Below are 27,766 nucleotides of genomic sequence, written 5' to 3'. Positions count from 1 at the left end.
ATGAACCGCAGCACAACAGGCTTCCCTGTCCATCACTAACTCCTGGAGTCCACCCAAACCCATGTCCATCGAGTCGGTGATGCCATCCAACCATCTCATCCTCTGTTGTCCCATTCTCCTCCTGCCTTAAATCCTTCCCAGCATCAGGGTCTTTTCAAATGAGTCAACTCTTCTCATCAGGTAGCCAAAGTATTGGAGTTTCAGCTTCATCATCAGTCCCTCCAATGAACACCCAAGACTGATCTCCTTTAGGATGGGCTGGTTGGATCTCCTTGCAGTCCAAGGAACTCTCAAGAGTCTTCTCCAACACCACAGTGCAAAAGCATCAATTCTTCAGTGCTCAGCCTTCTTACAGTCCAACTCTCACATCCATACATGACCACTGGAAAAACCATAGCCTTGACTAGATGGGCCTTTATTGGCAAAGTAATGTCTCTGCTTTTTAATATGCTGTCTAGTTTGGTCATAACTTCCTTCCAAGGAGCAAATTAAAAATTTCATGGCTGCAGTCACCATCTGCAGTGATTTTTGAGCCCAGAAAAATAAAATCAGCCACTGTGTCCACTGTATCCCCATCTATTTGCCATGAAGTGATGAAACCGGATGCCATGATCTTTGTTTTCTGAATGTTGAGCTTTAAGCCAACTTTTTCACTTTCATCAAGAAGCTCTTTAGTTCTTCTTCACTTTCTGCCATAAGGGTGGTGTCGTCTGCATATCTGAGGTTATTGATATTTCTCCCGGCTATCTTGATTCCAGCTTGTGCTTCTTCCAGTCCAGTGTTTCTCATGATGTACTCTGCATATAAGTTAAATAAGCAGGGTGACAATATACAGCCTTGACATACTCCTTTTCCTATTTGGAACCAGTCTGTTATTCCATGTCCAGTTCTAACTGTTGTTTCCTGACCTCCATACAGGTTTTTCAAGAGGCAGGTCAGGTGGTCTGGTATTCCCATCTCTTTAAGAGTTTTCCACAGTTTATTGTGATCCACACAGTCAAAGGCTTTGGCATAGTCAATAAAGCAGAAATAGATGTTTTTCTAGAACTCTCTTGCTTTTTCAGTGATCCAGCAGATGTTGGCAATTTGGTCTCTGGTTCCTCTGCCTTTTCTAAAACCAGCTTGAACATCTGGAAGTTCACAGTTCACGTATTGCTGAAGCCTGGCTTGGAGAATTTTAAGCATTACTTTACTAGTGTGTAGATGAGTGCAATTGTGTGGTAGTTTGAGCATTCTTTGGCATTGCCTTTCTTTGGGATTGGGTTGAAAACTGACCTTTTCCAGTCCTGTGGCCACTGCTGAGTTTTCCAAATTTGCTGGCATATTGAGTGCAGCACTTTCACAGCATCATCTTTCAGGATTTGGAATAGCTCAACTGGAATTCCATCACCTCCACTAGCTTTGTTCGTAGTGATACTTCCTAAGGTCCACTTGACTTCACATTCCAGAATATCTAGCACTAGGTGAGTGATCATACCATTGTGATTATCTTTGTCGTGAAGATCTTTTTTGTACAGTTCTGTGTATTCTTGCCACCTCTTCTTAATATCTTCTGCTTCTGTTAGGTCCATACCATTTCTGTCCTTTATTGAGCCCATCTTTGCATGAAATGTTCCTTTGGTATCTCTAATTTTCTTGAAGAGATCTCTTGTCTTTCCCATTCTGTTGTTTTCTTCTATCTCTATGCATTGATCGCTGAGGAAGACTTTCTTATCATCTCCTTGCTATTCTTTGGAACTCTGCATTCAAATGGGTATATCTTTCCTTTTCTCCTTTGCTTTTTGCTTCCCTTCTTTTCACAGCTACTTGTAAGGCCTCCTCAGACAACCATTTTGCTTTTTTGCATTTCTTTTTCTTGGGGATGCTCTTGATCCCTGTCTCCTGAACAATGTCACGAACCTCCGTCCATAGTTCATCAGGCACTCTGTTTATCAGATCTAGTCCCTTAAATCTATTTCTCACTTCCACTGTATAGTCAGTCATAAGGGATTTGATTTAGGTCATACCTGAATGGTCTAGTGGTTTTCTCCACTTTCTTCAATTTCAGTCTGAATTTGGCAATAAGGAGTTCATGATCTGAGCCATAGTCAGCTCCCGGTCTTGTTTTTGCTGACTGTATAGAGCTTCTCCATCTTTGGCTGCAAAGAATATAATCAGTCTGATTTTGGTGTTGACCATCTGGTGATGTCCATGTGTAGAGTCTTCTCTTTTGTTGTTGGAAGAGGGTGTTTGCTATGACCAGTGTGTTCTGAACTCTATTAGCCTTTGCCCTGCTTCATTCTGTACTCCAAGGCCAAATTTGCCTGTTACTCCAGGTGTTTCTTGACTTCCTACTTTTGCATTCTAATATAGAAGTAATTAATAATGTTTCTCAGTCAGCTGGTAGTGTGTCCTTCTTCACTTTTCTTACTGTCTCCTTGTGTACTAAAGGGCTGTGCCTAGGTAAAGAGTACTGGCTCTTCTGAAAAAGCCCTGTCATTGACATAGTAAAGCCAGATAGAGAAACACATATTGTTGCCATGTGAGCTGGATGGCAAAGTCCAGTGTAGCAGCTGTCTTAGGCCAGTGAGACTCCTTTCACATAATTGATAAGGTAGGGAATGCTTTCTATTAAGTAACCTTAAAGTTCTTGAATATCTTTAAACTTACCCTTCTTTTTACCAGTCCCACAGCATGTGCTATTAAAAGCACGTAGCATAGAATTGGTGAAAACAATATGCTAGCTAATAAAAACTATGTTTTTAATGGCTTAGGAAAATGTTTAATATATGGTATTAAGTTTAAAGAAATCAGCATATAAAATTTTGTCTGGAATTTGAGGTACTTTAATGTTCTAATGATGCAAAAATGAATGTTAAATACAATGCAACATGTACTTTTACCATAGTTAACAACTGAATTTGTATTGCTATTGTTATTTTAAGAATGTAATGTGAAATTTTTTTTAGGCCTGTTGATTGCATACTGTAGAAGATTTGATGTTGAGATTGGCTCTTCTGTATACTATGTTTCCTCCACAATTGGTAAATTTTTGTTTTTTCTTTTTGTTATATTGAGTTGTATCATCCGTAGGAAAAGGTCTAAAAGTAAGGAGTCCTGGATTCTAATTCTTCACTATTAATTAATAAGATGCTTTTTCCATCAAAAAGAGATAATTATAGTTTACTACCTATATCACAAGGTTTTTGAGGATTGAAAAGGAAATTATATATGAAAGAAGATTCTACACATAAAAAGCTTACTAGAGCATATGGCACGTAGGTAGTTGATACTAGTATAATACTAGGTTTTAAAAAAATACTGTATAATATTTACATATTAATATAGATAAACTTATGGGCACAATAATACCTGGGACAGCAGAGGTAGTTGCTACTTGTCTTACTTCTTTTCTTGAAAACAGACAAGAGCAAGCAATAAGCCAAAAAATACTTTTCTACTTCTGAACATATCAAATATATATCTCAAAATCAATACACCAGAATTCTTTATTCTTAGGTAAATGGTCTGCACCAGAGCCATTTAGATACTGTTCTAGAAAGGTTTTTAGTTCCACAGTGGAATTAAATCTTGTAAATTAAATGTACATCAGCAGTTAGAAAAGGATTTTTCTAGAAGTAGTTCCTCTGACAGCAAGAAAGAACAGCTAAATGAGTGAAAGGATGAAGAAAGGGTAGAAATTATAAAGAAATAATAAAAACAGTCTGAGCCCATTAAGTATGATACTCCCTAAAGGCATTAACATGTTAGCATGCAGCAGTAGTCAGTGTGATAGAATAAAGAAACATTCAGTGAAAAGACAGAAAAGACTGTAAATTAGGACAACTCACTTTACTTCACTGGTCCTCCATTGCCTCACTTTACTTCACTATTCCTCCATTGTAACTTTGGGCAACTCACTTCATTGGTCCTCCATTGCATCATCTGTAAAACGAGAAGGTGGACTGCATTGTCCGTAAAAGCCGTACTAGTTCCAGTTTTCTGAGATCCAGTGCTCATATTGAGATGCAGAGTCATTAATAAAAGATCAAATGAAGTTTGATATGCAATCATTGACAATGACCAGGAAGTATATAATCAATATTAGAAAGATTTTTTAAAACAACCTTTGGTACCTGTAGGCACAGATTTTAGTTATCTAAAATGTGGAACAACTTAACATCCTTAATAGTGGCAGATAACTGAGACTTTCTTGAATCATTATCTTTATCAATGATTAAGAATTAATTATGTTATTAATGATTAATTATAGTGGAAATACTAAACAGTTTCCACATTTTTCAAAAGCTCTGTAGAATGTCTCTCCTGACTACTCTCTAGGAAAATAATGAAATTATGAAAAGAAGTCATAGGGCAAAAACATTCTGAGAAATATTTGAAAACCAGTACTTCAGTGAGGGAATTAAAATTCACCTTTGATAGCATAAAAATGACTGATACTTGATATTCTTGCAGCCTATGCCATTGGCATGATTCTTACATTTGTTGTTCTGGTGCTGATGAAAAAGGGGCAACCTGCTCTCCTCTATTTAGTACCTTGCACACTTATTACTGCCTCACTTGTTGCCTGGAGACGTAAGGAAATGAAAAAGTTCTGGAAAGGTAGCAGCTATCAGGTATGTGCTTATATCTTGGTTACTAAGTTATAACATTGCCTAACTTTGGTTGGGAACTGCTTGTATATATCAAAGCTTTATATATTTATTCTCAAAGCTTTTACATGCCTAAAACTTGCCTTGAATTTACCAGAGGGCCCAAAGTTTCTTTCCACCACTACCCCCTTACTTGTCACCTGCTGCATCATCACTTCTCATCCTCACTGCAGTCTGATGCCAAAATTCTGGTGACTCAAGATACAAGTACCAAGAAGCACGGGAGGGCATCAGGGAAAATCAAAACAGCACTTCAACATGAGTTTTCAGAATCCACACAAAAGTCGACTTCATGGAAGATAAGAGCCATGTTTAAGTACTAAATTTTGATGCTGACACCACTAGCTATTTATAGTAAGAGTCCTCAGGTTTTGCAGATAAAAAGTATACTCTCTCCAGCATCTAAATGGGCCTAAGCAAATGGAAATGGGCACTCATTTCAGGTTTAAATGGATCAAGACTGCCTTTTCTGTAAAATTCCTACAACAGAGAATATCCAGATAGCAGAATCTATCATGTTTGAGTTGTTTCTTCATTGAAGTTAAAGCCCTTTGTTCTTTTCCTAAATGTTATCGGTATTCCTGTAAAGTTTGTTTGTTTGCATTGAAATTAAAGAGAGTTGGGAAACTCTAGCCTGTTGAGGTCAGGGTCATGGCATTGATTCCTTCATGAGGCAGTTAACTCTGCTTTGCCCTATTACAGCAAACTGTGTTCCACTATCCACTCTCATGCTTTTGTTTCAGTGATCACATGAACAAAACTAAAGATACTTTGGGTAGATAGCTGTAATTCCATTAGTAGATAAACAGTTCAAAGTTCATATCCATCTTGTGGTTGGTTCTAGTGTCATCTTTATTTAACAAGAGGTGATTCGCACATTAAGTTAGACTACTATTAACATAATTGAAAAAAGCACCAACCTAGAATTCTTTCAGGTAAGTCTTGTAATTTCTTTGAGATTAGGATAGAATACCTGCCCTTCCTACCTCCCAATTCCAGTTTCTCAACTTGTATTTATACACATAGAATTAGTTTATGGCCACAAGGTCCTTGACTCAACTAATAAGGTAGCTTGTAACTTTCATGAAGATGACACTCACATGGAATATTTTACAGATTTTTTTCAAAGTAAAAGTATGTCCTACAGCACAAACTCTAATACTAGTTTTGAAAGTCATATCCTAAGAGGTGCTCTTTGTCGTCATTTTTTTTAAAAATAGTTATCTGTTTCTTCATTTAGCAAATGTTTATTGAGCAGTTCTATGAGCCAGATACTATTTTAGGTGCTGATGATAAAAGATGAACAAGTTAGAACAAGCCTACTCTCATGGCCTCTTGAAAGTTAGAGTCTCTTGGAGGATACAGATAGAGTCACTAACAATAAAGTATGATGAATGTATTAGTTATGGCAGGGTGCCTTGAAGACTAGAAGTGGCACACCAGTGCTTATGGTTTTGAGACAGTCAAAGGTGATGTGGGCAAGGAAGACTTCTTAACAGAATGTTAAGTTTATGTTGAAACTTTTAAGACTGAGCCTTGTGTTCCATGTTGAAAGAACCATGACATAAAAGGCTCAGAGGGAAGAGCTTTGACAGATTTAGGAACCACATGACAGAGTGGCCATTCCTATTGAATAAGAATAGGGGAGTGCAGGAAATGAAAACTGGAGAAGCAAGCAAGGGAAAGAGGCTGTATGGACTTAATAAGCCATATTAAAGAGCTTGGACTCTCTCCTAAGAACATTGGAGACCATTTAAGAGTTTTAAGAAATCTAGAAAATGTATTGAAAGAAGACAAATCTTGAGGCAGCTATTACAATGAAAAGCTGTAGTAGCCAGAATTAGCATGGTACTGAGACTGGTCAAGAGAAATTTAGAAGCATAATAAATGCAGCCTAGTGATAGATTCAGTTAGGGAGAAGAGAATAAAGTAGAATCCAAGGTTTTTGGCTTGTGTAACTGAGTGGGTGGATAGTGATACCATTCACTGAGATTAAGAAGGGCAACAGATTTGAGATAAGATGATGAATTCAGTGTTGGAAATTTCAAAATACCTAGGGGACTACCAGGAAAAGAGAAATCAGCAGTTGAATAAACATCTCCTGATATGCAGGAGATAGGCCTAACTAGAGACAGAAATTTGGGAGTGTTACCAGCATACTCTGTGAGTGAGTGAGAATGTAGAGGGAGAAGAAAAGACTCAGGACAGAACTGTGACCAAGAGATTTCTACTTTTAGGAGCACTTATCTTATTAACTGATCATGAGGTAAATCAGGAGAAGGAGGATGAGCAACACAGGGAAACTTTGTTTAGGGTTGGCATTAAGTCTTTTTTTAAGTTAGAATTTAAATTTGGGACAGCTAGTGAGAGCATATGGTACTATCTTATGGAATTAAGTATGTTTGCTGGTATTTTCATCACCAGTATTTCATTTTTACTTGTAAAATTTTCTTTCTCCTTTAGTACAGCTTTAAGGGTGCGGTGGTTTATTATAAGCACCTTTCCTCCTTTCTCTTTCTATGCTGTTTCCTGAGGAGAAAGGAGATTCTAGGTAAGACTGGACTTCAACCAAAGGATGCATTTATATTCCCTATGAATAAGTGCTGTGCCCTGGACCATCTGAATTTTACTCTTAAAAACTGTGACTTTGAAATGATGATTCTCCTTCATAGCAGCTACTGTAAAGTTTAAGATCATTGGAGCTAGACCCAAAGCCGTAGTAAACACCCTGGAAGGGTGGACTCCAAGGCCTTCCCTGTAAGACGTAGAAGCTAACTAAGATAATTGATTGTAGGAGAATCCATTTTAAAGAGTCTGAAAAGTTAGGACAGTTTTGGTTATACACTTCTCACTTGTAGGGTGGAATCATAATTTCATTGGAGAAGGAAATGGCATTCCACTCTAGTATTCTTGCCTGGAGAATCCCATGGACAGAGGAGCCTGGTGGGCTACAGTCCACAAGGTTGCAAAGAGTTGAACACGACTGAGTGACTAACACACACACACACACACACACACACTGACACACATCATAATTTCATTAGGTAAGACACTCAGAATACAAATACCACATAGTAACAGCATGGAGTCTGGTGTCAGACCACCTAAGTTTGAAGTTTTGTTAATTATTAGTAATGTGACATTAACTCCTAAGTTGCTTCAGTCGTGTCCGACTCTGTGCGACCCCTGAGACAGCAGCCCACCAGGCTCCCCCATCCCTGGGATTCTTCAGGCAAGAACACTGGAGTGGGTTGCCATTTCCTTTTCCAATGCATGAAAGTGAAGTCGCTCAGTCGTGTCCGACTCTGAGCGACCCCACAGACTGCAGCCTACCAGGCTCTTCCGTCCATGGGATTTTCCAGGCAAGAGTACTAGAGTGGGGTGCCATTGCCTTAGGCAAGTTACTTAACATCTCAGTGCCTCAGTTTCCTCCAATGGGATAGGAATCAGCCTACCTCACAGGGTTGTAACAAATGCAAACTGCTTAGCACAGTATCTGGCACATCATTAGCACTATAAATGTATTTGCTATTATTATTTTATGAATTGAGTTTTTTTGTTTTGGTTTAACTTGTTGCTTTGGTGATCATCTTTCTCTTCATTAACTGATTTCCATTTTCCTGTTTTGAATATTAAAACTTTGGATCTTTGTTAAATCTGCTTTCTTAACTTACTTGTGAAAGGCCATCACAAGCCTCAGAGCAAAGATTTTGTTAAAATGGTCATTTTCCCACGGTGCACTAAATTTTAAAATATTAAGAATGGACATTTACTGAACTTTTAGGCGAGCTAGTTGCAGAATATTATAAACTGCTGCCAGGAGACAGTCTATTTTTCCCCACAACTAGGGCTTCCCTCATGGCTCAGATGGTAAAGAATCTGTCTGCAATGCAGGAGACCTGGGTTCTATCCCTGGTTCGGGAAGATCATGTGAAGAAGGGAATGGCTGCCCACTCCAGTATTCTTGCCTGGAGAATTCCATGGACAGAGGAACCTGGTGGGCTACTGTCTACAAAGTCACAAAGACACCACACACACACAGCATTCATAAAAGTTATAGAATGTAATGCCTTCTATTAATGTGAAAAAGAAAATCTCTCATTCCTTTTGTCTAACCTTTAAGGTCCAGGTTAATTTAGCTTGAATGTTGTTATTTGTGGGAGACAGTATTATTATAGACTTTGGCATCAGTTCTGGCAAGTTAATCTCTAAAGATTCCTCATTCATCAAGTGAGGTTGGATCTACAGGCAGGTAGGAGAATCTAATCTAAAGAGATAAATTAGCCCAAGGCTTTTTTTTTTTTTTTTTTCTAATTTTATTTTATTTTTAAACTTTACATAATTGTATTAGTTTTGCCAAATATCAAAATGAATCCGCCACAGGTATACATGTGTTCCCCATCCCGAACCCTCCTCCCTCCTCCCTCCCCATACCATCCCTCTGGGCCGTCCCAGTGCACCAGCCCCAAGCATCCAGCATCGTGCATCGAACCTGGACTGAAAGGCAAGTGGATATTGAAATCAGATAAGGCTGGCAGAGGCTTTGGAAGTAGAACAGGGAACCTCAATAAGTCTGGTAAAATAAAGGGAAGCTATGTCTGAATTTAGTGTAGGAGAGACCTGAGAGTCAGACCCAAAGACAACTCTCAGGCAGTTACTGGTTCATCTCTTTGGCTAACAGTTCACTCTTCTCCCCTGCCTCCATTGTCTGTTTCCAGAATATCTCTTATATAACTCCCAGCTCAAAATCTGCCATCTCTAAGCATATATCCAAGAGTTCTCCATTTGAAATTAGGTTCACCTTTCTCCATACTTTCTTTAGACTTTGATGTTAAATACTTATTAACATCTGCCTTGTAGTATAGATACTTATGAAGGAATGCCTCCCCAGGTAGCACTAGTGGTAAAGAAACCGCCTGCTAACGACGACATGAGACATGAGTTCAATCCCTGGGTTGGGAAGATTTCCTGGAGTAGGAAATGACAACCCATTCCAGTATTCTTGCCTGGAAAATCCCATGGACAGAGGAGCCTAGTGGGCTACAGTCCATAGGGTCACAAGAGTCAGACATGACTGAGCACACACACCCTCACTAATTAGCTCCTAGGTGTTAGGAACCCACAGTGCTGATAGCACTGTTTTATATACTGTAAGTTCTCAGTCTATGTTTATTGATATTATTCATGCAAAGCAATTAGAATGTTCAGTCCTTAATCCACTGACCTTTTTAATCACTTTTGTGTGTGTGTATAAATTTCTGGATTGTGTTTTAACAGCCTTCAAACAATTACCAGAATTGTTATAAAGTATTATAAAAGTATATTTTATTTATTAGTTATTGACATTGTGTCCGACTCTTCGTGACCCCATGGACTGTAGCCCACCAGGCTCCTCCATCCATGGAATTTTCTAGGCAAGAGTACTGGAGTGGGTTGCCATTTCCTTCTCCAGGGGATCTTCCCAACCCAGGGATTGAACCCGGGTCTCCCGCGTTGGCGGGCAGACGCTTTACCGTCTGAGCCACCAGGGAATCACTACTATAAAAGTATGGCACTTTTTAAATACTAGACTTCTATATCTCTATAGTCTTTATATATAACCATTTTGCAAGTGCCAAAAGTTTTGGCTGCTGTTTGAAAGAATCAAATGTAAAGCAAGTAATATAAATTAAAATCAGAATCTCAGGTGATGCCACATTTGTTTATGCTGCTATTGTTTGGTTCATTCTAATCCTTGATATTAGAGTTGAGTATAAGAGTAGCAGAAAGCAGGACTTTGTACTGGAAATTTTTAATTCATGGGTAGCCCTGATGACCTTTTTATGTTGTTTTCAAAGGACAAATTATACCTCTTTCATTGCTGAAACTTAGAGACTTCATAGAAATACTTTAGTATTTTACTTAAAGTCTTTCAGCCCTTCCATGAGTTTCTCTGATCAAGAGAAATAATGTTTTCTAATAGGATTTCACTAATATAATACTACTTTGGAAATCTTTATTTTATATTCTTTCCTATAGCTAAAAAGCTACTTACCCTGTATTTTTTATGAACTTTTTTTTCTGGATTGCTTCAAGAGCCACAGTATTCAGTTTCATTTATTTTCTAGTGAGTGTAGAGAAAGTTAAGGTATTCTTTCTCTAGAGAGAAACTTGAAGCCATGGCGTAATTATTCTGGCACACAGAACAATTAATAGAAAATTTTTAGGGGAGAATTTTTTTGCTTTTAATCCTAAATCAGTGGAGTTAGATTTATGCAGCAACCTCCAATGGGTGGGAAGTAAGGTTTCAGTTTGTTAATATTCAGTAAACAGTGGGTTAGTCTCTGCTAAATGTCGCTAGTGCTTCTAATTATTTTTAGAAGTCACAAGCTGTAACTGACAAGTCAAAATACAGAGATACTTAGAACAGCTCTGCTGTAGTATCAGCCGCTCTCCAGTTACTGCAGCAACATGAGCACTTTTATTAGACTGTTTCAGGAGATTGGTTCAGAGCTATCAGTAAATGCTGGGTTAGCTGACCCAATTTCAGAGGACATCTTTCTAACTTGAGCTTGCTTATTTACTATGAAAAAATAATCATTTATTATGACAAAACAATTTACATGAATTTTGCCAGCTAATTTTATTACCTATATTAATTTTTGTTGTGTTTTTAAAAACCTGTTTCAAGTTTGCACTTCTCTGTTTCTATACTGTTTTTATTGAAAAGTCAGTGATGAAAAATAAATGCAGAGTAGAGATACTACTTCTCAGTAAGTTGGTTTTACAAGTTTTTTTTAAATATATCTCTTTATTTAGGAATTAGATTACAGTGCCAATGAGGTACCAAAGAATTAGGAAAGAAGAAGCATATTATAACTTAGAGTGTATAGACTATTATTTCATTAGGTGACAGTTATCAGGATCAGCAGGTCTTGGAGAAGAAAGAGTGTTTCCCCACCATCCATTCTTCAGTTTTGTGTCCCTACAGCTCCAGCCTCTTACACCCAGTGTCTAAACTACTAGAAAAAAAAGGGCCTAAATATATCTTATATGCTTCTCCTTTCCCTGTCATATAAATTGTAACTAAAATCAACTCTTCAACAACTTCATCTTTTCTATTACCTATCTTGATTTGGGATTTGATCCCTTACTCCAGAAGTGATATGATTATGCAAGATTATAGTAATAATCTTAGGGATATCTTTGGCAAATAGAGGACCACAAAACTGATTGTTCAGGGGCTTGAAATGACTCATAGAATATAAGCAGGTTGGGGTTTTATAAGTTGACTCCATCACTTGAGACAGTTATCAACTGAAAGCTTCAGCTCATGTTTGTATTCTTCTTTGGCAAGTTCCAGAGACCCCATTTGGAATTATTCTTTTCTCTGCTTCCTCTTCCAAAAAGCAGTAAAGCTTTTAGACTCAATTTTTAAAAATAAGAATATTTATTTTCCTTGTCTTCTACTCCTTGATGAAGGAGAAGGGAAAAAGTACATCAGTTCAGTTCAGTCGCTCAGTCATGTCCGACTCTTTGCAACCCCATGGACTGCAGCACGCCAGGCTTCGCTGTCCATCACCAACTCCCGGAGCCTACTCAAACTCATGTCCATTGAATCGGTGATGCCATCCAACCATCTCATCTGTTGTTGTCCCCTTTCTCCTCCCGCCTTCAATCTTCCCCAGCATCAGGGTCTTTTCCAATGAGTGAGTTCTTTGTATCAGGTGGCCAGAGTATTGGAGTTTCAGTTTCAGCATCAGTCCTTTCAGTGAATATTCAGGGCTGATTTCCTTTAGGATTGACTGATTGGATCTCCTTGCAGTCCAAGGGACTCTCAAGAGTCTTCTCCACCACCACAGTTCAAAAACATCAATTCTTCCGCACTCAGGTTTCTTTATAGTCCAACTCTCACATCCATACATGACTACTGGAAAAACATAGCCTTGACTAGATGGACCTTTGTTGGCAAAGTAATGTCTCTGCTTTTTAATATGCTGTCTAGGTTGGTCATAGCTTTTCTTCCAAGGAGCAAGTGTCTTTTAACTTTATGGCTGCAGTCACCATCTGCAGTGATTTGGGGGCCCAAGTAAATAAAGTCTGTCACTGTTTCCATTGTTTTCCCATCTATTTGCCATGAAGTGATGGGACCAGATGCCATGATCTTCGTTTTCTGAATGTTGAGTTTTAAGCCAACTTTTTCACTCTCCTCTTTCAATTTCATCAAGAGACTCTTTAGTTCTTCGCTTTCTGCCATAAGGGGTAGTGTCATCTGCGTATCTGAGGTTATTGATATTTCTCCTGGCAATCTTGATTCCAGCTTGTGCTTCATCCAGCCTGGCATTTCCCATGATGTACTCTGCATATAGGTTAAGTAAGCAGGGTGACAATATATAGCCTTGACATACTCCTTTCCCGATTTGGAACCAGTCTTTTATTCCATGTCCAGTTCTAACTGTTGCTTCTTTACTTGCATACAGATTTCTCAGGAGGCAGGTCAGGTGGTCTGGTATTCCCATCTCTTTGAGAATTTTCCACAGTTTATTGTGATCCACACAGTCAAAGGCTTTGCCATAGTCAATAAAGCAGAAGTAGATGTTTTTCTGGAACTCACTTGCTTTTTCGATGATCCAGCAAATGTTGGCAATTTGATCTCTGATTCCTCTGCCTTTTCTAAATCCAGTATTTAAATTTAATCACTAAAAATCTTTGACAGTCTTCAGAAAGACATGAAGTATTTTTTTTTCTATTTTTAGGTAGTTTTATATGAAGAACAGGGTAAAAACACTGAAAATATTTAAGCAGTTTCTTCCTTTATCTCCAAATATGATAATATTTTTATGAGAATATGAGAAGAATTAAAGTGATCATTTGAGAAAAGTTTTAACTGGTAATTCTGCTAAAATAGTCTATGCTGCTAAGTCACTTCAGTCGCGTCCGACTCTGTGTGACCCCATAGACGGCAGCCCACCAGGCTCCCCTGTCCCTGGGATTCCCCAGGCAAGAACACTGGAGTGGGTTGCCATTTCCTTCTCCAGTGCATGAAAGTGAAAAGTGAAAGTGAAGTCGCTCAGTCATGTCTGAGTCGTAGCGACCCCATGGACTGCAGCCTACCAGGCTCCTCGGTCCATGATAGTCTATAGCAAATGTATTATTCTTGATTTTGTTTTTAGATATCATTTGACCTTTAAGTACTTTTAATTTCTTTATTCTTAGTAGACATTTTTTTCATACAGTCTTTTAAAAATTTCATATGTCATTTTTAAATTATCCTAAGGTCAATATTCAAAGCATCAACCAGGTTACACTGTCCCTGAACCAGCATAGTGATTTGTGGAACCAGTTTTAGTTTTCCACCTCCAGGAGTGGACACTGCTTGCATCAGGAATATCTTGTGGTGGAGTCTCCACTGCCACACAGGGCGATATTCATATTGGGAGATGGAAGTAGTGGAAGATCCAGAGAAGGCACTTACCACATTGGCCCTGAGTCCAGTGATTAGGCTTCCTGAAGGAGTTGTCACCCTGAGCATGTCCTGAGGAATGTGGCTGTGGAAACCGTACACTGCTCCAAAAAGAGTGCTTGGTTCAATGGAACACTCTGTGTCTTTTTTTAAAAAAAAATTTGGAATCCTTTTGCCAAATTCGTGACTTGGGGCAAGTTGAAAATTTACATTTCCTAACATCTTTTATTTATGCCTAGATGATGGACCATCTGGACTATGCAACAAATGAAGAAAACCCTGGGACTGCTGGTGAACAGATTGTCCAACAATAATATGTGGATGTGCAATAATGTGTTGATTGATTTTCTACAAATTAAGAGTTTGACTTTTTAAATTGACTTTTGAATTGACAATCTGAAAGAAACTTCAACGATATGCTTGCAAATATGTATCTATAAGAGCTGGTACTGACAATTAATTACATGATAAATAATTAAAATACAATTGCTTTTAACTATGTTAAAGTTGTGCCTTCACATTAAATAAAAGCATATGGTCTGTGTAATTTTCAGGATGTATTATATATAGTATATTTTTATAAGAAAAAAAAACTCTTCACCTACCCCTGTACTTGTCTTACTGAAGTCTGTTTCTTTCAACTCTAATGATAGATAAAAGTATTTGTCAAAGTGAGTTTCTGAGCAGATTTTACTGTAAAGAATTATGCAAACTTTTTGCTCTATAGAACTAACTGTTTAAGATCATTTAAGAAGGCAGTTCAGCGGTGGAATTTTGGGCCTTTTATCACTGCAGAGGTTAGAAATATATGATTTGGGAATATAGATAAAAGTGTATTTTTGTAGCATAAGTTTTTAAAAATCCCAATCCTTTTTTAAACTTGAGAACCTAAATTACTTCAGATTGCATATGTGTTATATTAGAATATTTTTCCATTTATAGAGAAACATATAAAACTAGTCATTTGAAAGGAAACAAAAATTGAAATCCACATTTTTCAGTGGTCTTCTGTTTCCTTGAAGATGTAGCTTAAATTTCTAAACTAACCTATAATTCCACTATGGTATTTCTGATCTCTGAAGTTTGGATCTACTAATGTTAAGATTAAGACTTAATATTTTGTAAAAATTATTTTTCTTAGCAAATTATATATTAATACATATGACTTATTGTTTGAGTATTAACATCTCTAATAATCCCTTCCTCTACCTTCCCTCCCCTAATTCCTACTCCTTTCCCCATAGGCGACCACTGTTAGCTTTTTAAAATTTGGGTGAAGCATGGTTTACTAATATACAAACTGTGCTTCAGAGGAAAGAATTGGAGACAGAAAACAGGATACTGGGTGTTAGTCTCAATTTAATTACAAAGTTTGAGTAAATTTTATTAGCTCAATGCAATTGTATCTCAGTTTTCTCATCTGCAAAATGAGTATGTTAGACCAAGTAATCACTCTGGTTCCTTCCAACTTGAAAAAATTTTCTCATTCTTTGTTCAGTCTCATATGTGAACTTGAACATTATCCTGTGAGTCATAGGTCACATTGTCTATTTTCTTTTCTTTTCTCTTAAGAAATCTCCAAGTGAAACATGATTGCAAAGACAGCAAGATTTTGTATTTCTGTAAATAATGTATAAGATATGTGAACACATCTATGATTTTTCATTCTAAGGCCAGTTTTACTGATTAAAAGATAAAGCTAACACCTTTCAGAAATGTTTCAAACCTTTGATGTTTGATCTAAATTTAGCATTTGAGGGAATTAGATACTTTTGATTCATTGATATCTTCCCAGATTGTTAAGTTACTGAGTAATTTACAGATATAGAAGCTCCCTTGAGAGCCCTTCTTTCTACTTAATAGACTTATGGGTCACTTGGTTTATGGCAAATGACAAATAAGTATCTGACAAGTAAGAGTTCATGTTGATTTTGCCTCCATAATATCAAGTTTGAATTTTTTCCAAAGAATCTAATTTATTTGGCAGACTCGGATAGAAGAACAGATTAAGTGCCAGGTGAAAGCTCCCAACTATATTTTCATTTATAATATCAATAAAATGTTTGCCAAAATACAGCTTTTTTAAGTAAAGTTATCTGCACTCTTATTCCAGCTTTAGGATGTTCAAAAACTTCGACCACATTTTGTGAAGAATGTTACAGAAAATTTTATACCTAGAAATCTGGAATTTTAGTTCTTTGATACAAATTCTACTTTATCCAACCACTAGTAAGAAGGTAAAATCTTGTTCTAGTTTGGTATTTAAATCTTACTGATTAAATAGAAAAAACAAAAAGTGAAATTCCTTGAGTTTCTCTGTCTTCAGTATCAACTTTGTATTACTTAATCCTTTCTAGCAACTGAACTGAAAATATTTATAAAAATTACAGTAAAGTGCAGAAATATTTTATTTGGGGAATCAAAGTATGAACAGAAGATAGGAAAGATGAAAATTTGCCTTTAGAAGACTATCATTTCTTTCTCAAACTGTAAAAGTAGATGATTTTTACTTCAGTTCAGCAAAGGTAAATATGAGTTTTGTGGGAAAGGACTTTGATAATCTGCTACATTGTTTTCTTCTAGCTTGTAGATTTTTTTTAGATTAGCAATATCTTATTAGTAGACTCAGCAATTTATTTTTCTTTTGAAGGAAGAGTTTTAGCCCTTCTGTTGGCATTCACTGATTTTAGTTACATGTTCATAGAGATTTTGATGAAATGGTACATTTGTAGTAAATACAAATGAGCTTTGCAGTTTTCTTTTGCTCTTTTAATTTCTGCTTTGTGTGCATACGTGCTGAGTCACTTCAGTCATGTCCGACTTTTTGTGACCCTATCGGCCATGGCCCACCAGGCTCTATCCATGAGATTCTCCAGGCAAGAATTCTGGAATGGGTTGCCATGCCCTCCTCCAGGGGATCTTCCCGACCCAGGGATCAAACCTGCATTTCTTGTGTATCCTGCATCAGCAGGCAGGTTCTTTACCACTAGCACCACCTGAAAAGCCCAATTTCTGCCTTAGGTATAAGCAAAATTTATTTTCATATTTGAACTAATTTATTTAATATTTGTCTCTAAAATTTCAACCTAATCTCAGTTAATGAGACTTCAAAAATAGAAATTGCTTTTCAAACTAGTGGATTATACTAGTTTGAAGGCTTTGTATTTTCCCATTAACAAGGGGAAATGCTGAATCTATTCAGAATGATGCCAGATAACCAGTTTTGTAGTTTAAAAATTTGTTGTTTTCAGTGCTCTATTTACCTCAGAGGTAACTCTAAAGGGGATAGGGGAGGGTAATGAAAATGAAATCAAAATCTTGAACAAAAATCATTTTATGCTTCCTGCAAGAAAGATACTCTGTAAATTCAGGAGATCTGAATCAAATCACTGAACATTTTGGAATTTGAAAGAAATTATGTGTACTTATGATTTGATCATAAGAGTATTATAGTGGCCATATTACAGTAAAGATTATAAATTTCCTTGTTTAATGTTTCCATAATTAAGGACAGCTTTTGTATCTAAGAAAATGTTCATTGGGGGAAAAAATTTTAAACTAGGTTTTTTAGAATAGTTCTACATTGTTGGCAATTAAGGGACAACTAAAAGAAAAAATGTAGAATATTTAATGTCATTATGTATTTCTTTGATTAGGCATAAAATGCATCATAAACAACTGCTTTTCCTTCAGAATATGGATTTATTTTTTCAATATCTAAAATTTACCTGGTCAGCCTATAGGATTTCCCAGTGAGACAAGTCAGTATAAATTAGGTGGATTTTGCCCCTTTTATACTTTGTTGTCTTTTTATCACATGAGAACCTATTTTAAAATACATGATTGAATTTTTACTTCTTAAATGAAGTTTTGAGTGTGGAATTCTTTTCTTTTAACCCTTTGATATGTTAGTGTAAATCAGTACTTTTATAACACTACTAGGCTTTATTTTTTTATGGAACATGATTTAAAAATTTTCAAAGTGTTAATTTGGCAGTGCTTTAAATCTTCATTATGTGCCAATACTGACAAGAAAAGGTTTTTTTTAATGTATTGAATTCACTATGTATTCAATAAATTCTATTTTAAAATAAAATTTGAGTTTGTTTTCATTTGAAAAATAATTGAAAATGAACTGAAAGCTACTAGATCATGTTCACATAAGATAAAAATAATAATAATCACAAAAATGTGTAGTTATTTTAACTCTGACAAATTATCCATAACCTAGATACCACAAATATCATTTACTAGAAATTTATATTGATACATAATGACCCTTAATAAGTATTTATTGAATTGATGTATGTATAGACTTTTTTTTTAACCAAGAAATTATCATACCCTTTGTAATGACTATCCCTAGCATTTGCAGCTTTGCTGATATTCTCACAAGTTACTAAGATTCCTGCTGCCATTGTACTGTTTTGTTTTTTTAACTAGCATGTGGATGGCCCAGATATATATGTCTTGACCACATGTTAAGAAGTCCTATCCCCTCTATGCATTAAAGTCGCTTCAGTCATGTCTGACTTTTTGCCACCCCCATGGACTGTAGCCCATCAGGCTCCTCTGTCCAAGGGATTCTCCAAGCAAGAATACTGGGGTGGGTTGCCATGCCCTCCTCCAGGGGATCTTCCTGAGTTAGAGATAGAACCCATGTCTCTTCACACCCCCATGGCAGGCAGGTTTCTTTACCACTAGTGTCATCTGGGAAGGGATTTTGTTTCATTCCACAGGTCCATATACCTGAAAAGATGCATAAGAAACTGGAAAGAGAGGCTGTTTTTAGGAAGAGAGGGAGTATGATGGCTTGAGCACAGCAGTGAGAAGGAGACTTACTTTTCACCGTATACTCTTGTACCACTTACATTTTCTGTCATGTATATATGGAGCCCTATACCAAAGTCAGTTCAGTTCAGTTCAATTGCTCAGTCATGTCCGATTCTTTGTGACCCCATGGACTGCAACATGCCAGGGTCACAGAACAAAAATCTCTGGAAGTGACCAAGCCCCATAGCAGCTGTTGCCATGAGCCTTAGTATCTAAACCAGCTGGTTCCCTAACCCCATACTAGGTAAAATTCCCACCCTCTAGCATCCTAGCCAATCACCTAATGTCTCCCTTCCAGGAGGAATTTTCTGTCTTGAGGCTATAAAAATGACCTGTGAAAGGGGTGGGCTTTCCCTTGAGCCAGCCCGCTGTCCTAACAGTGTCTCTCACTCATACACTTGGTTTTCCTCTCATTCTGCCTCATGACTGCAAATTCTTTTCCAACCTCCACACAGACCCCGACAATAGATATTTATTAAGATTCAAAATACAAATCATAAAAAATGCTGAAAAATTACTCCCCTCTTAATAGGTATTCATACTAATAGATGGTTAAGAAAATACTCATATCATTTTCTTTAGGTTCTAAGGTTTGTAAACAGTATAATGTGGGACTAAAGGAAGAAATATTTAACCAATTGTCATGTTTTTTATTTATTTTTTATTATTTTTTGGTCACACCATGCAGCATACAGATCTTAATTCCCTGACTAGGGATAGAACCTGTCCCCCCTGCTGTGGAAGCATAGAGTCTTAACCATTGGACAGCCAGGGAAGTTCCTCAGTTGTCATGTTTTTTATCTTAAAATTTATATTCTTTACAAATTATGCTTATTAGCTTGAAATTCATTTTACTTGGCTAGAAAATAGCAGTAGAACTTAATTTTTAAAGTTCATTCCCATTTCTATAATTGCATGAAGACTCTAGAATAAATATTAGAAGTTTTCAATATTTCTTGTCACCCTTAACCAAAAGTCCCCCCAAAAATTAAAGCAAAAGTGGAAATTCCCTGGTGGTCCACTAGTTAGGACTGAACTGAGTGCTTTCACTGTGGGTCCCAGCTCAGTCCCTGGTCAGGGAACTATGATCCCATAAGCTGAGTGGCAAGGCAAAAAAAAAAAAAAAAGCAAAAATCAAAATAGTGTATCACTGAAGGGCATAACAATGGAAAACAATGTCCAATTCCAGGCAACCCTGATGATAACAAAGTATTCTTGGTAAAAATTTGGAAATTTCAACAACCTGCATATGAGCTCTTAGAGTAGACACTGCACTTGCAGCAATACCCAGATTCAGCAGAATTCTGGAGAGAGCGCTGTAAATGAGAGCAAGGCAGTAATTCTTAACAGCTCTCTTAGGAGGTTGGGGTAAATAATTCTTACCCCTGGCTGAAAATTACTATTTGACATGTTATGTTAAAAACAACTTTCCAATTTAGATCATAGGGTCACCTCTCTAGCTAAGTGGGAAAGGTATCAATTGGGTTCTAATTAATAGTTACCTACTAATAGATTCTGCTAGCTTTAGAAAACCAAGTAATTTTTTTTTTACAAATGAATCCTCACTTGAATCTTCAGTTGAATCCTCACTTATTATTTTCTCTATAAAATCTGCTCCAGCCCCTTTCAGTGCAGAGAAATAAAACAGATAAATGGAAGGGCCAAGTCCTCTCTATACTCTTCCAAACATCTCTCAAAGAATTCTAGTACTCATCATCCCCACTGCCAACAACTCAATTGGACTCAATTTAATTCACCTGTACTGTAACAGACTTTTAGTTGGTCTTTCAGATGTTAATGTCACTATCAATTCCCCTTCCACATCATTTGCCAGTGATCTTTCTAAGATGAAAATCTGATCATGCAAATTCAAGTGTTTAAAAAAAAACCTTTAATAGCACCAAATTTGTTTAAAAACTGTCTAGTTTCCTTAATATGGTTTTCTAGTCCCTGTTCCTAACTCCCCTATGCCATGTGCCCAGTCGTGTCCAACTCTTTGTGACCCCATGGACTGTAGCCTGCCAGACTCCTGTCCGCAGGATTTTCCAGGCAAGAATACTGGAGTGAGTATTTCTCAGTATTTCTCCCTCCAGGGGATCTTTTCAACCCAGGAATCAAATCCGTCTCTCCTGTGTCTCCTGTATTGCAGGCAGATTGTTTACCCTCTGAGCCATCTGGAAGCCCCCTTTCTAACTTAATTTCCCATTATTTTCCTCTCCTTCATTCCTGCCCCTTACACTCTTCTTCCTAAGAAGCTCTTCTGTGTACAGGCCCACAGTTCACACTCAGCCATCCCCTACATACCCTTCAAATGTCAGTTTAGGTGTCACTGGAATGGAAAGAGATAAATGTGGAAAGAACAAATACTATTCCTTTACAGAGTTCCATTATAAAAGGAAGGAGAGAAATGGGTCAAGAAATAAGTTTGGAATGGGAGTGGGGTATTGACAAGGGGAGAAATAATAGCATTTTTGAATGTTGATGTTCAGTTCAGTCGTGTCCGACTCTTTGCGACCCCATGAACTGCAGCACACCAGGCCTCCCTGTCCATCACCAACTCCTGGAGTCCACCCAAATCCATGTCTATTGAGTCGGTGATGCCATCCAGCCATCTCATCCTCATCTCCTCCTGCCTTTGATCTTTCCCAGCATCAGGGTGTTTTCAGATGAATCAGCTCTTCACATCAGGTGGCCAAAGTATTGGAGTTTCAGCTTCAACATCAGTCCTTCCAAGGAACACCCAGAGCTGATCTCCTTTAGGATGGACTGGTTGGATCTCCTTGCAGTCCAAAGGACTCTCAAGAGTCTTCTCCAACACCACAGTTCAAAAGCATCAATTCTTCAGCGCTCAGCTTTCTTTATAGTCCAACTCTCACATCCATACATGACCACTGGAAAAACCATAGCCTTGACTAGACGAACCTTTGTTGACAAAGTAATGTCTCTGCTTTTTAATATGCTGTCTAGGTTGGTCATAACTTTCCTTCCAAGGAGCAAGCATCTTTTAACTTCATGGCTGCAATCACCATCTGCAGTGATTTTGGAGCCCAGAAAAATAAAGTCAGCCACTGTTTCCACTGTTTCTCCATCTATTTGCCATGAAGTAATGGGACCGGATGCCATGATCTTAGTTTTCTGAATGTTGAGCTTTAAGCCAACTTTTTCACTCTCCTCTTTCATTTTCATCAAGAGGCTCTTTTGTTCTTCACTTTCTGCCATAAGGGTGGTTTCATCAGCATATCTGAGGTTATTGATATTTCTCCCAGCAAACTTGATTCCAGCTTGTGCTTCTTCCAGCCCAGCGTTTCTCATGATGTACTCTGCATATAAGTTAAATAAGCAGGGTGACAATATACAGCCTTGACGTACTCCTTTTCCTATTTGGAACCAGTCTGTTGTTCCATGTCCAGTTCTAACTGTTGCTTCCTGACCTGCATACAGATTTCTCAAGAGGTGGATCAGCTGGTCTGGTATTCCCATCTCTTTCAGAATTTTCCACAATTTATTGTGATCCACACAGTCAAAGGCTTTGGCATAGTCAATAAAGCAGAAATAGATGTTTTTCTGGCACTCTCTTGGTTTTTCGATGATCCAGTGGATGTTGGCAATTTGATCTCTGGTTCCTCTGCCTTTCTAAAACCAGCTTGAACATCTGGAAGTTCATGGTTCACATATTGCTGAAGCCTGGCTTGGAGAATTTTAAGCATTACTTTACTAGCATGTTCTATTGCTAAGTCGCTTCAGTCGTGTCCAACTCTGTGTGACCCCACAGACAGCAGCCCACCAGGCTCCCCTGTCCCTGGGATTCTCCAGGCAAGAACACTGGAGTGGGTTGCCATTTCCTTCTCCAATGCATGAAAGTGAAAAGTCAAAGTGAAGTCACTCAGTTGTGTACGACTCTTAGCGACCCCATGGACTGCAGCCTACCAGCCTCCTCCATCCATGGCATTTTCCAGGCAAGAGTACTGGAGTAGGGTGCCATTGCCTTCTCTGACTAGCATGTGAGATGAGTGCAATTGTGTGGCAGTTTGAGCATTCTTTGGCATTGCCTTTTCTTTGGGAGAATGTTGATGGGGATCCAATAAAAGGAGATATTTTGATGATGTTGGAAAGAAATTGGAGAATTAACTAAGTTCATATACTTAAATAGGCCAGAGGTGATGGAACCTAGTGTCCAAGTAGAAGGGCTTGCATTAAATAGGATTATGGAGGGTTCGTCCCCAGTAACTGAAGATAAGGTGTAATATTGAATACAACCAGGGCTGTGATTTAGTCAAGCAAATTCCTGAAAGCAAAAGAGGAACCAGGGAATGAATTTAGGATGTGTGTTAAGGAGTGAATATAACTTATTAACCATGAATTTTAACTGGGTAAAGAAGAACATGAGGATTTGAGGCACAGTGCAGGGGGTGGTGGGGTGGTGGTAATGATTGTAAATGATAGTGAAAAGGTGTTAGGTTAAATGCAGGTCCCTATAATAATCATAGGTCCCTATAGTTTTGAATGATTGTTGAGTTTGGGATAGCAGAAAAAATTGAATAGATGGCAGTGGTAGTCCAGGTAAATTGATAGAAATGGAAATTATGAGGAACTGACAATATTGGTAATGATAAGGTCAATGTAGATTTCCCAGATAAAATACAGGGTGCCCATTTAAATTTTAGATAAAAAGTGGATGGTTTAATGGCACCCCACTCCAATACTCTTGCCTGGAAAATCCCATGGACAGAGGATCCTGGTAGGCTGCAGTCCATGGGGTCCCTAAGAGTCGGACACGACTGAGAGACTTCACTTTCACTTTTCTCTTTCATGCATTGGAGAAGGAAATGGCAACCCACTCCAGTGTTCTTGCCTGGAGAATCCCAGGGATGGTGGAGCCTGGTGGGCTGCTGTCTATGGGGTCGCACAGAGTCGGACACGACTGAATCGACTTAGCAGTAGCATGTTCCAAAGTATGCTTAGAATGGGTTTATTTTCATCCATTATGCTGATCTTGCCACGGGTCCCTTCAGCCTAGTAACCTCTGTTTTTCAATTGGGGGATATTTTCTTAAATTAGTTGGTTATTCCTTCCCTTCATTTTCTCTGCTTTTTTCTTTCTGGAATCCATAATTATATTGATTTTGTACCTCCTGTCTTACTTTTCTTCTCAAATATTCTACCTTTTATCTTTTTGCCCCATTATCTGGAAGATTTCCTTAACATCTAATCCTTTTATTGAATTTATTTCTGCTATCATGTTAAAATTTCCAAGAGATCATTGTTTGTTTTTTGCTCTCTGACATTTTATTTTTTTATTGTATCTTACTGCTGTTTATTAGTGCTGTATATTCTGTTAATGTTTTGAAAATATTAATAGGGTTTTTGTTTGTTTTTGAAATTGTCCCTTGTATATAAACACCATTTATTTTTTCCAGTTCCATTTTTGTGTGTTATATCTTAGAAGCTTTCTTCAAAGAGAAGATAATCATTAGTTTTCTGCTCATGTTTAATAGTATGATACTAAAAATACAGTTGGACACTCTGAGCACGTAAGTGGATTTATTAAATGACACTTGCATTGTAGGATAATCTGGCTCTGCTATCAGGAAACCCCAACACCAGTATATTTGAATGTTTTCTCTTGGGGCTGATCAGATTGCTCAGAAAAGTGTCTTCCAGTCTCCTGGAATCATGTGGTAGGGAAAGTGTTGACAGTCTCAGCATTCTACTTGCAAACATTCACTGAAACACCATTTTCAGTGTGTTACTGATACACATCCTCTATTTTAACGGGTATCATCCAAGTCGGAGACCTCTGTTTTACTCTCTCCAAAGAACACACCTCGTTTTTCTTCCAGAGCCAGGGGAAAAAAAATTGCCCAGCTACATGAAATAGAGGAGATGTGTGACTCTTCATGAATGATAGGATTAGAAAATAACAATTTTGTAATTCCAAAAGAAATAATTGGTTTAGGCAATGATTATCAGTGTATAAAACCATTAAATGAGAGGAGGGCTTAAGGTGTCAGCACCTGAAATCATTGATAAATGTTAGCATTACTAAAAGGGCTTCCCTGTTGGTAAAGAATTTGCCTGCCAATGCAGAAGACACAGGTTTGATCCCTGGATTGCCAAAATCCCTGGAGAAGGAAATGGTAACCCACTCCAGTATTCTTGCCTGGAGAATCCCATGGACAGAGGAGCCTGGTGGGCTACAGTCCGTGGGGTCACAGAGTCAGACACGACTGAGTGCAGCATGGCAGCAGTAAGCAGCAGCATTACTAAAAGTGCGACAACGAGACATCACAGGCCTTTCAACATGGTGCAGTGTGAAGTACAAAGCACCATGAAGTGTTCTTGAAAAAAAAAGATTACCTGAAATCTCATCAAATCTAGAGTATGAACTTCTAACAATGGGAAATATGAAGGATGAAGATCTTCAATGATGCTTGAGGGAGGAAACTTACAGAATATGCAACATTCTCAAGAACAATTGAATTGCTCTTGTAATAAATCAATAGCATAGGGGAGAAAAGTGTGAAACAAAGAGCTGCTCTAAATTAGAAGAAACTTCTGTAATGTGACACCCAAATCTCACATTTATTGAATTGGGATCCAACTTATTTGGATCCCAATTCGATAAACCAACTAAATAAGACATTTGTGAGTCAGTTGGGAAATTTTGGTTGTGAACTAGATATAAAATGATATCAAATAATTATTTTTTTTTCAATGTGATAATGGCATCATGTCCATAGTATATATGCTGCTGCTGCTGCTAAGTCGCTTCAGTCGTGTCCGACTCTGTGCAACCCCATAGATGGCAGCCCACCAGGTTCCGCCATCCCTGGGATTCTCCAGGCAAGAACACTGGAGTGGGTTGCCATTTCCTTCTCCAATGCATGAAAGAGAAAAGTGAAAGTGAAGTCTCTCAGTCGTGTCCGACTCTAGCAACCCCATGGACTGCAGCCTACCAGGCTCCTCCATCCATGGGATTTTCTAGGCAAGAGTACTGGAGTGGGGTGCCACACATGCTCTAATTGAAGAAGCCTGATTTTCACCATCTCAATTATTCAAGAACTATTTATTAAATAACTATGATATGCCAGGCACCATAATAAGCTATTGGGGTTAAAGATTAATATTTGAAACATTCCCGGTATTTTTGGTGCCATTTTATAAGCTTTCCTCTTACAAAACAAGTTAATTATTTTGAAAGAATGTCTAAGAAAGAAAATCCATTAATCCTCAATTCAAAGTACAACAAAATTTCTTGGAACTGCTTTAATCACTCTGCTTATACAAACAAAGGATTTGCCAAACATTTATGAGGGTCTAATTTAAATGACAGGGAAATTGTACATAAAGTAAACATTTCATGTATTGGCTCTCTTTTTAATTGTTTTAATACTTTAATCAATGTTAATTGTTTTAACTCATATGTTGCCCATGTTCTTCAACTTGGAGTCACACTGTTGCCTTCTCAGTTGCCCAGGGACTTAATGCTGGTGGCAAAACCGTTCAGGGAGAAGTCAGAGTGTGATTAATGTGAAAACAATTATGTAAGCCAAATATTTGGACCTAGTGAAGTAAACAAAGAATCTTGATTAGCTGATTAATTAGTTTGAGGAAGAGATTTTGTGAAAGACCGAATCATATATAAACTGATCTCTATTATTAGTGACAGATTTCTCAGTTGTGTTTTACTGCCACAAGAGGTAATACAGCATAAGGGTTAAAGACATAAACTGTGGAATTAGACTGCCTTGGTTGCAACCCTTACTCTGCCTTGTGCCTTAGTTTCCTCCTCTGAACAGTAGGGATGAAAATAACAGTATCCAGTTCATAGAGTTCAGAGGACTTAATATACATTTAGTGAATACAGCAATACCTGAAAGATAGAAACCACCCAACAAAAGCTCACTATTCAATGTTCAGAAGTAAGGACTCCTGATGCTTTCCAATTGTTTTACTATGGAGCTTACTTTTACTTATCTGCATATAAACCTCTATACTTATTTGTGTCAATGTCAAGGTGAAACATGTTTAAAATAATTATAGGAAATCATAAAACCTGGCTAGTGTCAGAGATAGTCATCATTTATAAACTGTACTACTTATTGGTCGCTTTAGATGTAACTTACAGTAAACTTACAGCATACCAAAGATATATTTTTCTAGGTTAAAATTAAGCCTCTTTACTGTTAAATACCCGAAAGCCACAAAGAATTTGCTAATGTTTAAATAGTTGCTTTACAGTTGCCACATCCCTACTGTAGCTGTTGATGAGTTTAAATCAACAAAATGTGCTTCTGAAAATTTCCAAATGTAAATGGAACACCAAATACTGTATATATTTGTTAACAAATTTAAATTATAAAAACAAAGAAGAAATTGTGGGCTAATCATTGACATTATTTTGATTGAGCTTTTGTTTTTGTTTTAATCCATTTCTCCTCTTTACAGTTTGAGAGCTATATAATCTATTTCTTTTCTCTCGGTTCTTAATTTTTTTAATGTACTTATGAAACTGGAAGTCTAAAAACAGAATGGCTGTCTCTATTTCCTTCCAAAACAATGAAAGAGCTTTGAAATAATGGTCTTCAGATATTTTTGTTTGCATATCACTTAAAATAAATTTGAAAAGCTACTAGGGATGGATGGGTTAACTATACTTATTGTGGTAAACATTCTGTAATATATACATATATTAAATCATTATGTTGTACTCCTGAAACTAATAAAACCTTACATGTCAATTATATCTCAATAAAATATGTTTCAGTGTAAAAAAAGCACTATGTAACTCACACATTTTATCATAATTTAAAATATTTGCAATAAATGTAATTAACAAA

At 37.4% G+C, this 27,766-nt stretch overlaps 1 protein-coding gene across 4 annotated transcripts in view; it reads left to right on the top strand.

Annotated features, from left to right (window-relative positions):
• The window catches only part of SPPL2A (signal peptide peptidase like 2A), a 56,349-nt gene extending 38,159 nt beyond the window's left edge, over positions 1-18,190 (top strand). For all 4 annotated transcript variants that reach the window (XM_086320917.1, XM_086320916.1, XM_086320915.1 and 1 more), the window contains 3 exons: positions 2,949-3,023; positions 4,456-4,616; positions 14,334-18,190. In XM_086320917.1, the coding sequence (XP_086177043.1) occupies positions 2,949-3,023; positions 4,456-4,616; positions 14,334-14,408 (311 nt within the window). In that variant the 3' untranslated portion in view covers positions 14,409-18,190. The remainder of the gene's footprint in view (positions 1-2,948; positions 3,024-4,455; positions 4,617-14,333) is intronic.
• The last annotated feature ends 9,576 nt before the right edge of the window (positions 18,191-27,766 follow it).

The sequence above is a fragment of the Bos grunniens genome, chromosome 10 (genome assembly GCF_055505025.1).
Source record: "Bos grunniens cultivar Pamir isolate PY7600 chromosome 10, Bosgru_T2T1.0, whole genome shotgun sequence".
NCBI lineage: Eukaryota > Metazoa > Chordata > Mammalia > Artiodactyla > Bovidae > Bos > Bos grunniens.
This window is presented reverse-complemented; position numbering and strand designations above follow the sequence as displayed.